This window comes from Chelonia mydas, chromosome 16 (genome assembly GCF_015237465.2).
Source record: "Chelonia mydas isolate rCheMyd1 chromosome 16, rCheMyd1.pri.v2, whole genome shotgun sequence".
NCBI lineage: Eukaryota > Metazoa > Chordata > Testudines > Cheloniidae > Chelonia > Chelonia mydas.
The window spans coordinates 11,933,172-11,945,975 of NC_057857.1; the positions used below are offsets into that span (position 1 = coordinate 11,933,172).

General features: G+C 45.8%; 1 protein-coding gene across 6 annotated transcripts in view; it reads left to right on the top strand.

The window, feature by feature from the left end:
- Positions 1-12,804, top strand: part of FAM102A (family with sequence similarity 102 member A) — a 49,048-nt gene that overhangs the window by 15,952 nt on the left and 20,292 nt on the right. For all 6 annotated transcript variants that reach the window (XM_037879565.2, XM_037879564.2, XM_043530119.1 and 3 more), the window contains 2 exons: positions 8,583-8,703; positions 9,063-9,092. In XM_037879565.2, the coding sequence (XP_037735493.1) occupies positions 8,583-8,703; positions 9,063-9,092 (151 nt within the window). The remainder of the gene's footprint in view (positions 1-8,582; positions 8,704-9,062; positions 9,093-12,804) is intronic.

Here is a 12,804-nt window from a genome sequence, read left to right on the forward strand (position 1 = left end):
CCATTCTTTTTCCACCATATCTGTTAACATCTAGCTCATAACAGCCAGCTCTTGTTAGTCTGAGAATACTGGGGTTTTCAGGGAAAGAAGCATGTAGATGTGAACAGCTGACATTCAGCTATTTAGTTTGGCTATTGTTTTAATGAGTGACATAAGCTCGGTCATAACTGAATGATATCAGTGTGAGTCATTGAGTAGCTAGTATCCTTTCTGTTCAAGAAAGACAAGCTCTGGATATAAATGGCTTTTACCATTTAGACACTTACACGTTGCTGTATTCCGAGCTTCGTTACCTTAGATTTCTTACCACATCATGTATCCGGTGTTTTCCTCTAGTCAGTGGCATCTCTCAGACTCCTGGAAAGTTCAACAAAACTTTATCACAAAGCACTTAAAAATTTGTTGGCCACAACTTGCTTTCTTTCACTCATCTCCTCTTCCCAAACACGGACATCTCTATTCTCTTGGAAGAAGACTGCCCCACAAAGTAGTCCTCTTCAAACCACGATCCCCAAAACAGTTTCCTTCCCAATTGAGAAACACGTGCAAGTGAAAGGAGGGAATTCCTGCCATCTTGTACTGCTCCAGGTGTACATGTTCGTTTTCACTCGTAGGTCCTTTATATGGCTGTCCCATGGCTTGCTGCACAGATATCAATCTGTTTAATGAGTGTCTGTCTCTATAAACTTAATTGACTGAATTTTATCCAGAAGTTGGAGGCATAATAAATCCACAGGAAACAGGCATATGGCAAAGTGATCTGGAGGTAGAACAGTGAGAATTCAATACATGCACTTGGAAGGTTCTGCACTGAAAAGCATAAATGCCCTACGTGCAGGGAGGGGAAGCAAACTGCACAGACAGAACAGCAGAATTGGGGTCCGGCATGAGAAACCGATGTAATGGGTGCAGCTATTCAATTAAAATTAATCTTGTCCTGGTGTTACCATAGCTGCTGTATGAAGAGGATGGTATCAGGTTTGGGGAGGTGGCCATGTGAGGCTGCCGTCACTAGTCCAGTGATTTTGAAAAGTTTTGAGAACCCTTGGTCTAATGATATACAGTACAACTTGGGCTGTTACTTTTTAATCAACATCAGAAGAAAAATCTTGGTGCTGTACAACCGGTGTCTAGGAATCTATTCACTCACCACTGCCACGGTCTGCTGTGCAGCTGCGTCTGGGGCTTAACACAGCAGCCATTTTACACCGAAAAACTATGTAGTGTAAGGTGTGACCTGTGTGAGTAACAACTTTAGCTGAAACTATGAGGAAATGTAAGTAGGCAGATTGTAACCACCCAGTCTTTGTCAGATCGCTGGGGTTAACTCCCAGAATGCATCCAAGAAGTGCTGTGTCCTCATTAATGGCCACAGGTGGTGAGGACCTCTTTGTATCTCCTCCTAACACTGTGCTCAAATACTGTTGCATACTGAGTCATCAGCATCCCTTCTTCCTGTAGTACATGGCTGCTCTTCAAAAGTGTGTAATCCAGCTGCTAGCCCTGCTTCCTGAGAGCTGAACACCTACGCAGGTATTCCCAGTTTTGGAACGCGTGCGAAGACCATTTATTGGCTTGTTTCTACCTTTTCCCTAAAATCTTAGAATGGATGGGGCAAGAGAAAGACAGGCTGATCAGTATTAATTGGTGTTCCCTAAGAAATATCTCTGTGCCTACCTCCCTCTCAATCCTTTGGTGAGTTTAGGGACACACCTGAATAGTTAAAAGCTGGGACATGAGTGAATCTGGGATGGAGAGAGAGTCTGATTACTCTGGAATGCTAATGGCCACTTTCTCCATTTGGTACAGTAGCAGGTCTAGCAAGTTTAGCTTCTGACAAACAAGGCGGTTGGGATTTTTTTTTGTACATTTTTTAAATAGTTCTAACTCACCCTGATCTGAAAAAAGAAAAGGAGGACTTGTGGCACCTTAGAGACTAACAGATTTATTTGAGCATAAGCTTTCGTGAGCTACAGCCAGTGAAGTGAGCTGTAGCTCACGAAAGCTTATGCTCAAATAAATGTTAGTCTCTAAGGTGCCACAAGTCCTCCTTTTCTTTTTGCGGATTCAGACTAACACGGCTGCTACTCTGAACCGTGATCTGGGTACATTGCAGCTGATTCAGGTGCGTGCAGGCTGCTCTGCAGTGGGCAAAGGAGTGCCAACCTCAGCTTCCTGCTCAGAGCTGCCTCTTAGTGCATCAGCTACTGATGGTGTAGCTTGTTTGCTGCTGACTTCTTGCCATTTCCTTGCACAGAAACCGGATAGCGAATGTCAGAGCTGCAGGGTTTCCTCTCGTAATGGCTGCACTGTAGTAAAGACATCCCCTGTTGTCACTGTCTGGACACCCTTTGGACCATAACGCTCAACCCGCCTAGGGCCAGATGTAGGACACTGGCCTTCTTTTACATGTTCAGAGACAGTTTTTAAAGAATTCAATAGTCAAGATAAGTGTGAGATCATCTGGGGTCACATCTATTTTACAAAACTTTCACTAAGTTTTTAATGAGGTCTAGGGTTTGATAGCTGTGGGACAGGTGTAAATTTGGATGTCTAGTCAATAGCCTGCCTGTGCATTAAGCCTTTGCAGACACCATAGCATCATGAGACCTCGTTAGCACCTAAATTTTTTTTTTTCCAGAGCTGCTAATGGGTTACACTACAGCTATAACTGAGTCAGGGAACAAAAGTGATCACCTGACCAAGTTATATAGTCCTATGTTAGAGCATAAATGAGACCTAACAGTATTCCTGAAACAGATTAAAACCCTGGACTGTCTCATGCTTTAGCCTGGTTACTGGGATGCAGTTGGATCCCATCTACAGTACAGCTTTTGACGGTGTCTGTAGCAGGGTCTTCTGGTTCCGCTTTTAGCCTTCGTGAGATTGTGAAGGATTTAAATGTAGGCATCAGCCTCCAGGAATAGCTCCTGAAACTCATAAAATTTTTCCTTTCAGCTCTGGGGAATGCCTTTGCCCTAGCTCTCTTGGTCTTGTTGTACCAACCATCTTCACTCCAGAGGAAGAGAGATGGGAGGAGAAACCTGGAAGATGGCAAATGGTACAATGGCTGCTCCAACCAATCTTTCACATTTATCATAGGAATCCAAGCCGGGAATTGGCTGGCTGACCTCTTTAAAACAGTGTCACTAGCTTGATCTGACTTGGGGCTGGAAGGGTAATGTTTGCAGTGCAATAACTGAATGAAGTGGTGAACCAGTAAACAGGGCACAGAGTACCATCTGCTGTGGGCATGCAGGCGGATTAATGCTGCTCAGAGTTGCTGACACAGATCCACATCTTAGAAAGGGTTTCAAACTGGGAGCAGTTGCAAGAGGACGCTAATGACTATGAGCATCACGGATAATAAAGCTCTGCTCCTAAATTTGAAAGGTGAGAGAGCTAAATAAGGAACCCTGCTCATAGGGGAAATATTGGCACACAGTATCTAACTTAACAGTGATAGTTGGCTATCTGCCATTTCTGCTTTTGAGTGTAAAGCTTCTCGCACTTCAGTGCAAAACGTGTTGCACTATTGAAATGTCTGTCATAAGAAAGCTATCTTTTTCTTAAGCGTTTGTGCAAGGAAAATAATAATATAACACTTCCCAAAAAGACCACAGAATAATAATTGGGGAAAATCAAAGACCACTGTTTTCACTAGCAATGTAGTTACTACTTCAGGATTCAAGTCAATGTGAAACTCAATTTTTTCTTTAATAATCAAAGGTCTGACAGGGTGAAAATTCTTCACCCTGTGCGCATGTTGGGATGTGTGGCTGGGCACGCTTTGGAGAGACCAGAGTCTGTCTATGATCTGTTTGGGAGTTTAGGTATTTTTCTGGTTAGCTGTTACTCATATGCAGGACAAGAAACTTCACTGATTCAAAGACAGCATTTATTCCACACACGGCCTTTTCTGACGGTATTTTCTGAATGTCCTTTTTAGCCATCTTGCAGTCATGGTTGGTTTTGTGGCTTGCTATAATAGTGCTGTTCTGTGCTTGGCAGATGTGCAAGTAAATCATGCTTGGTAACTATCTCTACTGCTGAATCTGAAATGCTTTCCACCTTCCAACTCTAAGCCCCTAGGTAGGCAAATCTGTACAAGATCTGGCCCAAAGAGAACCTTTGAGGTCTCATGATCACCTTGCCCACTTGTGTATCCTGACTTGCTGGTAGGCTGATGGGATGTCCCTGTCTATCCTTCCAACCACGTAGTGCTCTAGTGCATTATGGCACCCCTTTGTCACATTGCACTATGGCTCTAGATGGGGTAGACCACTGGCTGAAAGGATGCAGAGGTCTATCCCATTGACGATCCAGGGAGTCAGGGATATGTTAAATGGACAAGTTGGGAATTTTAAGTCCCTAAAGAAGCCCTTTCTTTAGACTCAGGTCTTCCACACATTCTGCAAAGAATGGCATTTATTCTATGGGCTTGGTTTGGTTTCCATTGTGAGAATGGTATAATTACTCTTTCCAGGCTAAGTATGTACAGTTTTTATAAAACTTACTCTGTTCAGGGTCAGAGCTTAGCTGGCAAGGGCTCAGGTTTCTGGGGATGCAGAACAGAGCAGACTGCAATAGACAGTTACTAATATAAAACCTCTGAAGACCCAGTGGTGAGTCTACACCTTTGTCCAGGCGTTGGTCTGATCTATTTCTGGCTCCTCAAGTATAGAGTAAGGTTTAAAATTGGACACATCTGTTTTAGGCTCTTAATTTTGCATGACTCTGTGATTAGGGTTGTGAGAGACATCTCCCTCCTCATCTCCTGGCCACACTTCTGCCATCTCACTGGTTTTTGTGTGTGATGTTTTCTAATTGTACACCTGGGAGTGTCCCAGAGCTAAATACGAAACTCTGGGCTTCATTCAAGGCCACCTTTAAAACATGCTCCCTTTAATTATCTGCCCAATGATAACTTGATCCCAGCAAACGGGCAAGGTCTGCCACTTCAGCAAACACCAGCCTATCTGAGCTGTTTAAAACTATTCTTTTTTCCTAGAAGAAGTCAGCTTTAACCATTCACTGTGCCCCTTACTGTCTCCCGTCTAATGATTTTTAAGGACTTTCTAATCTGCCAGCATTGGCCTTTTCCACCATTACACACAACACTTTTTTTTTCCCAAAACCAAAAACCTTCTAATCTCTTCTCAGTTCCCATCATTGAGTAGTGTAGCACAAGGTGTAAAACATTTGAAACTACAGAATACATAGGGTTCATAATAAATAGAATAACTTCAGCCAATGGCTGGATCAATCCCCAACACAGATAAATACTGCTAACAACTATTTAGTATTGCACAACATTCCTTGTGGCCCAGTCAGTACGGGCATCACTTTTTGACGTAAGTCCCCTCAAGACGTGTTTCTTGTATGTCAGCATCTCCTGGTTGAACGTTAGTGATGAGGTTGGTTCGACTTGATCATTCCACTGCTGTGTGACAAATACAGATTACAGGTAAGAAAACTAATCTGTACATTCCAACAGCAAATCTTGCCAAAGGAAAATGTCTGAGGCTCCTAACAAATCTGTGAATGCTGACACATGAAAGCGTAGTCATTCAAAATGTTTGGGCTGGTGAGCTTTTACGTGTGCAACTACTTACACGATACAGATTTATTGGTACCAAGAAATTAAGCCTAAATAGTATGAAAATCCATTCCTCCTTTTACCTGCTTTTAGGGCCCAAGTTCAGGCTTTGTCTTCTGCACAAATTGTGTTAGTTACATGCTGCCTAACATTCTGCCCTTTGAAAAGAAGTGAGGAAACCCTGTAGTGTTGCTGCGGCAAAATGTCTGCCCCAATTCCAGGTGGGTGAAGTGATTGCTCTGCATACCGTCCGTAAAGCACTTAATTTGAATGCAAGGATGCTTAATTTGCCCATCTGTAAAATGGGATAATGCCCACCTACTTAACAGTGGGGCATGAGGATTAATGTTTAAAGCACTTTGACTTCCTTGGATGAAGTGTGAGGGTACGTTGTATGACATTTTTCTCAGATTGTCTCATCTGTGCCAGTTCTGTATGTGACTCTCCTGAGGCAGACAGGATTCTCTTCTTTTGTTCTATATCTTAATTCCCCAAGTTGTCTCATGGCCTTTCATTCACTGCTTTGAACATGGACGCCTCCTTGCCTTGATGTTTCCAAGGCTTCTACCAATCCCAAATGCCTGCCTTGGATCGCTGAAGCACGTATGACATTTTATGTGTATTTTTGGCCTGCCTGGACTCCTTTCTGATCCCATGTCCAGAGAATTTTCCTCCTGAGCTCTCAGCATGTGTGCTACCTGCCATTAGATCAGGTTTATGGCATCACATACATCTGAGTTCTTTGACTCATTCTTCCCTCCTGTCCCTTTTTTAAAAAAACAGCAGTTCTCTCAACTTGGCTGGTGCTAAGGAATGCTTTATTGTGGGGAAAAAAACCTTGCAGTCTCCTCCGAGAGCAGTACCACTTTTGGTCCCAAGGCGTGGAGCAGTGGTTTGAGCACAGGAGTAGCAGCCAGGAACTCCTGAGATCTAATCTTACATAAGACACTAGGATCCCTCTGTGACTTTGAGAAAATCACAGCCTGTCTGCTTTCCCATCTGTAAAAGGGGATGATGCAGCCCCCTTTGGGGACAGATAAGGGAGGATTCAGTATTTTTGAGCTAGTAGTAACCACCCTATTCTAGCTCGCTGCTGGATTCACCCGAACCCGTTTATACAAGCCACAGGAACGAGAGGCTTGTTGACTTCACCTTGAAGTGTGGGCCAGGCAATCCGGAGATAGAAACAGTATTGGAGAGGTTTTCAGGCTGGTGTTGAAGGTATTTCTTCCTCACACCTCTGATCTCATTATCTTGTATTATGCCTGGGTGCTATGGTTGGGGACAGGGATTGCTTTTAATAACTAAAGTACAGAGTATATCTGGTTCCCTCATTCCTTTCTCTCTTGCGCTGTGCTAGGAGAGGGAGGAGATAATCCCTATATTAAGATTGCCTACTAATGGCAAAATCCCTTGTCAAAGATTCATTGTCCCCCACCCCAAATACCCTGAGAATTTAATTGGCTCAGGGCGGAGGCCTGAGCTGGAAATAGATCAGGCCAGGCTTCCCGGTGTGCAGAGGGACATTTGGTAATGTGAGCATCGTGCGTAGCCCCAGGCGCCCTCTCTGCACGGATATTCAAACCCGCCCCCCGTGCTCACGCGCACTGCCCCCCAAAAAGAGGATTTGTTCCAAACCTCCCCTTCCCCTCGCCTGCTTCCTTTTAGGCCTTGCAGAGGCAGGAATCTCAATCCGAAGTCCCTGTAAGTTAAAATAGAGGCAATTCTCTTGTTGCCTCCATTTCTCTCCCTTCCATTTCTTTCTGTGGCTCAGGCTACAGTAACTCGATTTAAACACCTTTTGCCTTGCCTTGCAGTGCTTGGATTAGGTAGGGGGCTTGGATGGCTGCTTTCCCCCATTCCCAGACTCTCCCGGGCACAGGTTCTCAGCACCATCTTTCTCTTGGACGGGGCCAGCCTCTGTTGCAGCTGCAGTGCAAACCAGGAGCACAGGATCTTTAGCTGGCATGGTCCCAGTCTGTTGTTTCCCTGCTTTCTGTGCGTATGGTGGTGGTCTGCTTGCAGTGCCTCTGTCCTCTAAGTGGCTCTCAACTTTTCCAGACTCCTGTACCCCTTTCAGGAGTCTGATTTGTCTTGCGTACCCCCAAGTTTCAGCTCCCTTAAAAACTACTTGCTTACAAAATCAGACCTAGAAATACAAAAGTGTCGCAGCCATACTATTACTGAAACATGGCTAACTTTCTCATTTTTACCATATAATTTATAAAATAAATCAATTGGAATATAAATATTGTACTTACCTTTCAGTGTATAGAGTATAAAGCAGTATAAACAAGCCATTGTTATGAAATTTTAGTTTGTGCTGACTTCACTAGTGCTTTTTATGTAGCTTGTTATAAAACTAGGCAAGTATCTAGATGAGTTGATGTACCCCTTCGAAGACCTGTGTATACCCCCAGGGGTATGTGTACCCCTGGTTTGAGAATCCCTGCTCTAAGGCTGCTGTGTTACTGGAACCCAGCGTGAGAGCAGAGTTGCCACGCAGAGAACCCTGTGTAGGTCGTGTGCTTGCCTTGTAAGATATGTGGTTAAATTTGAGTCCAGGGCCATGCACTGGCCTAGCCAGCAGGATGGTCTAGAAACCCGTTCTTAAACTTAGAGTTTAGCCCCATCCACAAGGGACAGCCAATCAACTGAACAGGTTTAGCTGGAAATGCTTAAAACACTGTCCCCAAATTCTGTTTAAAGCTCAGTGTAGAGGAGCTGTGTAGTCTAGTGTGCAATTTGGATTGGACCCTGTCTGCTGGTCAGGGGAGTTGTCTTTGGCACCTAAATAACCAGGACTGTGTGTGATTTCTGGCTGACATTGATTGAAATGTCATGCAGATGGAGCTTTGCAGACCAGGCAGCTCTTCACAATAGAAGGTTTTGCAGTTGGGATTGGCTTGATCTGCTTTGTACCTTCCTTTCAGGCTGCTTTTTCTTGATTTTTTTTTTTTTCTTCTTGTTTTTCCCTCCATAGAGAGGAGGTGCAGGAGAACTGTGTCCACTGGAAGAAGAAATTCACCTTTGTGTGTAAAATGAGTGCCAATCCTGCCACTGGCCTCCTGGATCCCTGCATCTGCCGAGTGTCTGTGCGTAAGGTGAGTACCCAGCCTCCACCTCTGATGCGGGAGCATCCCCAGCAGCTGGATGTATTGGTATAGCTCCGTGGCTGCCTCGTCTTGGAGGTGTGAGAGGATGCATGGATATTGAATGGTAATCAGAAGCTTTATGCTTGGGCTAGTTGAATGGAAATAGTCAGAGCCCTTCCCTCACACGTCCACACCCCACCCTCCTACAATGTTTGTAGGGGAGACAAGGGAGGTGGCACCCTGGGTGCCAGGGAGGGGTGAAATCCTGGAGGCCTCTTCTAGCATTGACAGTATGATGAGTTTCCCTTTGTTCCCACAGTAAAGCTGATGGCTCCTTTTCCTGTTTTTCTTCTTGTTTCACATTATAGGAACTGAAGGGCGGAAAAACCTACTCAAAGGTAAGAGCAAAAGAGCATGCAAAAGGAGTAGAATGCTGAGCTGTCCTGTGTTCGCTCGGTGCCTCTGGCCTATCAGCGCTCTGACAAATGGCCAGCGGTGGAATTTCTCAGGAAGCAGGGCTGTGTTTGTATAAAGCAGCCTGAGGAAAGAGCCGTTGGTTGTAGTTGGGGATGAAACTAATTTATTTTCCCCTAAAAGGGCAGGACTGTGACTTGCTGGGACAGAATCCAGATCCCATTGAACGTGCGAATTCTAGAGATGGGACTGACCAAAACCACTGACCCGCACATTCTTTAAACTTTGGGGAAGTTCTGAGACAGATGTGAACTCTGCCGCTCGGGGTCATCCCTAATGAACACGAACTCAGAGAATGTAGACTCTGTTACCCTGCGTTCCCCAGAATGCAGTAACCAGCTTGGACAGCAGCTAGCTGTGTTAGCTGACCCTTAGAACTGCAGTCTGGAGCTTAGCTGAAGCTCGTAGTGCAACAAGGCGTGTTCATGGAGAGCACTATAGTCTTGGAAGGGATGAACAGATTGATCAACAGAGGGGTTTTATTGTGGGACTCATTCCTTTTCTCCTTCTATCAGGCATGGTATGCATGAAAACTCATGCGCTGCAATAGAGGCAAAGGGCTATGAGTCTCTTCCCTCCTCAGACTGGGTCCTACTGCAGGAAGGAGAGATTGGGTTGGTTTAAGAGTTGCGAATCTGCACGGGGCCCAAAGCCAGCTGCTTGCATGTGAAGGCTGGTCTTTGGCCTATGTGAAATGAGCTGATAGTGTCTGTGCCCCGTGGGCAGGTGTTCTGGTTACATAAAGCCCCATCACAGTTTGCATCAATTGGCACCTTTATTGGCAGGGTCCGAGACCGAGGATGGAATCCGCTTTGGAGGCTCAACAAGGCTCTCACCCTTACATGTGGAGTCAGGCCTGTGGGTGGAGGAAGCTGTTGCTGCCCACTCTGTTCCTGTTCTGTGGCTAATTATGACCTCAATCTCCAGGGCTGACCATCTGTTTCTCACTCACTAACTTCACATTTTTTAAAAAGCTGTTCTTCCATTCTATAGAGCTGCTTACCCAGCAAGAGAGCCACACAGCTGGAGGGAGGGACGTGCATGCAACACCTGGTTAACTGAATACATACATGCCTGTTCCCTTGTTAATCTGTGTCCTGAATTTTTCCTTACGACTTGGAGGTGTTGGGTTGGAAGAGCCTCAGAGGGTATGTCATTTCAGAGTTATCCCACGCTTTTACATGGGTGTTGCCCTAACACCCCCCCATGCACACAGAAACCCCTCTGATCTGAGTTTAGTGGTGCTTTAATTCTGGGGTTTCTGGCCCACCGTAGGACACAAGCTAAAGTCCAAGTGCTGTTTTTATTTGGGCTGATAACCTGCCCACTTTTCAGTGAGGGCGTAAAGTAAACCACTCAAGTGTTGATAATCCTCCAAAGCCTTCCCAGAAGGACAAACAAGTCCTCCCACAATTTACTGGGAAAATCAGAGCACCTTACTACAACACACAAGAACCATAGGCTCTGCCCCCAGAAGTCCTAGCAGTACAGAGGTGAGTGCAGCACCACTGAACACAGGAGCTCTGCTAGAGCTTTGCAATGTGGCTACTCCCACGGGGCTAGGCTAACCCACATGCCAATCACCCAAGCTAACTCTGCAGTGAAAACCTACCCAAAGATAAGCAGTGGTCTTGTGAGGTGCACTAGAAAGGGGGTGTGGGTACACATGTTCTATGCGTGAGCAGGTTGCATGCAGATGAATATCCTTCCTAAACTTCAGGGCTTTTCATCTCTTTACAAACTCGTAACTTTGCTCAGTGGAACAAAGTCTCCTTGAGCTGTGAGGAGATAGGAGTGGCCCCAAACAACGAAGATATCACAGGGCTCTCCCGCTGCTAACGAGGACGCCAGACCCTTGCCACCATTCCCCCCCCCAGTTATGCTGCCAAAGTGGCTATGAGATACTGAGACTCACTTGCTGATGCTTCCGAGTGGCTTTGTGCACAGGGCAGAAGTTGGGTGTCCGTAGACCTGTGGGCTTCATATTAATGTCTCCTTTGGAGGGTGTGGGGACCGGAGCTGTTACGGATCGGGGCCAGCAGGATGTGCTGTTGAAGTGGAAACTCTTTTTCCCTCCCCCTCCTGTTGTCCCTGAACCGGATGGAAATGCCGTCAGCTGGCTGGAAAAATGAGGGAAACTGCTCTGAAAGGTTATAGCTGAGAACATCCTTTCATTAAGGGATCCTTCCTCCTGCAGCTTCTGCCTTCCAGCAGACACCTCCCTGCACTGGGAGTCTGCTTCCTGGAAAAAAAAAATTCTTGGCCCCAGTGTGCTGTGTAAAGCTTTGCATCAGTTTATACCCCTGCAGTCATGGGGACCAGTCAGCTGTCTTCTGAGGGAGGGGGCCCGGGGTTTGTGCATCGGATGGTAGGGGGGTTGCGGTTGGTCCGCCCCTGGAGGAGAGTGCTGTGTAATGGTATCCTATTGGTGTAGTCATGATTGTGAGCCCAAATCCCCCATTCTGGGGTACATCAGTATTTTAAACAATACTGCTAGCTGCTCCCCTCAACCTTATGGTCCCCACTAGTGTTTACTTTGACCAGCAGGGAGCCTGGGGTTTACTCTAACCTACTGACATGTGTCAAAACTACACCTGCCTTGTCCACACTAAGATTTTACCAGGTTATTCGCTAGGAAGTGGTGGTAGGAGCTGGCCATGTGTTAACAAAGACAAGGCCTTGGTCTTGGAGCTACTTAGCATTGGAGCCTGGTTGTTCTCTCGGTCCTGAAACTACTACCTGTTCAGCTGGGCGTTGATTCGTAGCCTCGTGTAGTGAGAGCGCTGGGAGAATACACTTTACCCCACTTTCTCTTTTCTCTCTGCCCCTGCAGCCCCCTTGGAGGGGTTGGTGGGGAGAAAGGAAGTGTCACGGTCCTCTTGCCTTCTTCTTAGTCTCTTGACCATCAGTTAAGTCCCAATCTCCCTTCTGGTCCCTTGCTCATTCTTATGCAGGCACATCCCAGCTGTTTAGAACTTGGCTTCCTCTGTTTCAAATACAAAATTCATACAGTAGCCATTAACTGATTTACAGTGGCACTCTATAATCCCCTGTCAGCTTCCAAGAGTGACAGGATGAAACCCCAAACGCCATTCGCATGGTGCTGACCCAGGCCCATAATTCACTGATCCAAGACATTCTAGTAGGGCAGACCTGAATTTTGCTGCCCTGTCCTGGGTTGCAAATGGAACATTGGTTTAAAAAATTGTCGGGGGAAAAAATACTGATGAACTTGAGTCATCCTTGTGATTCAAACAGCAGAAGGAATAGCATTGTTCCTTTCGAGTGTTGAACTGCTGGCCAGCATGGGATGGTGGAGTTTTTGCTTGCCAAGAGGTAAGAGTCAGATAAAAACGGGAATTCTAAACTGAGCCCTACTGAACTGTTTTCAGTTTCAGAAAATCCCACAAGATCAGAAAAGGTTACCTTCAATGCTGCCAGATAGCTTTCTTTGTAATTAAGGTCTGTGCTCCCTCCTAAGAGAACCTCAACGACACCAGACCTGTATTGCAGTGTATGTTGTAACAACTTATCCTGCATTCCCTGTGAGAGAGTGGGGCCTACCCACTGAAGAGTGCCAAGCTTTTCTCTCCTCGGTGTGGGGCTGGGTAACTTGCTCAAACGCAGGGAAAGGGC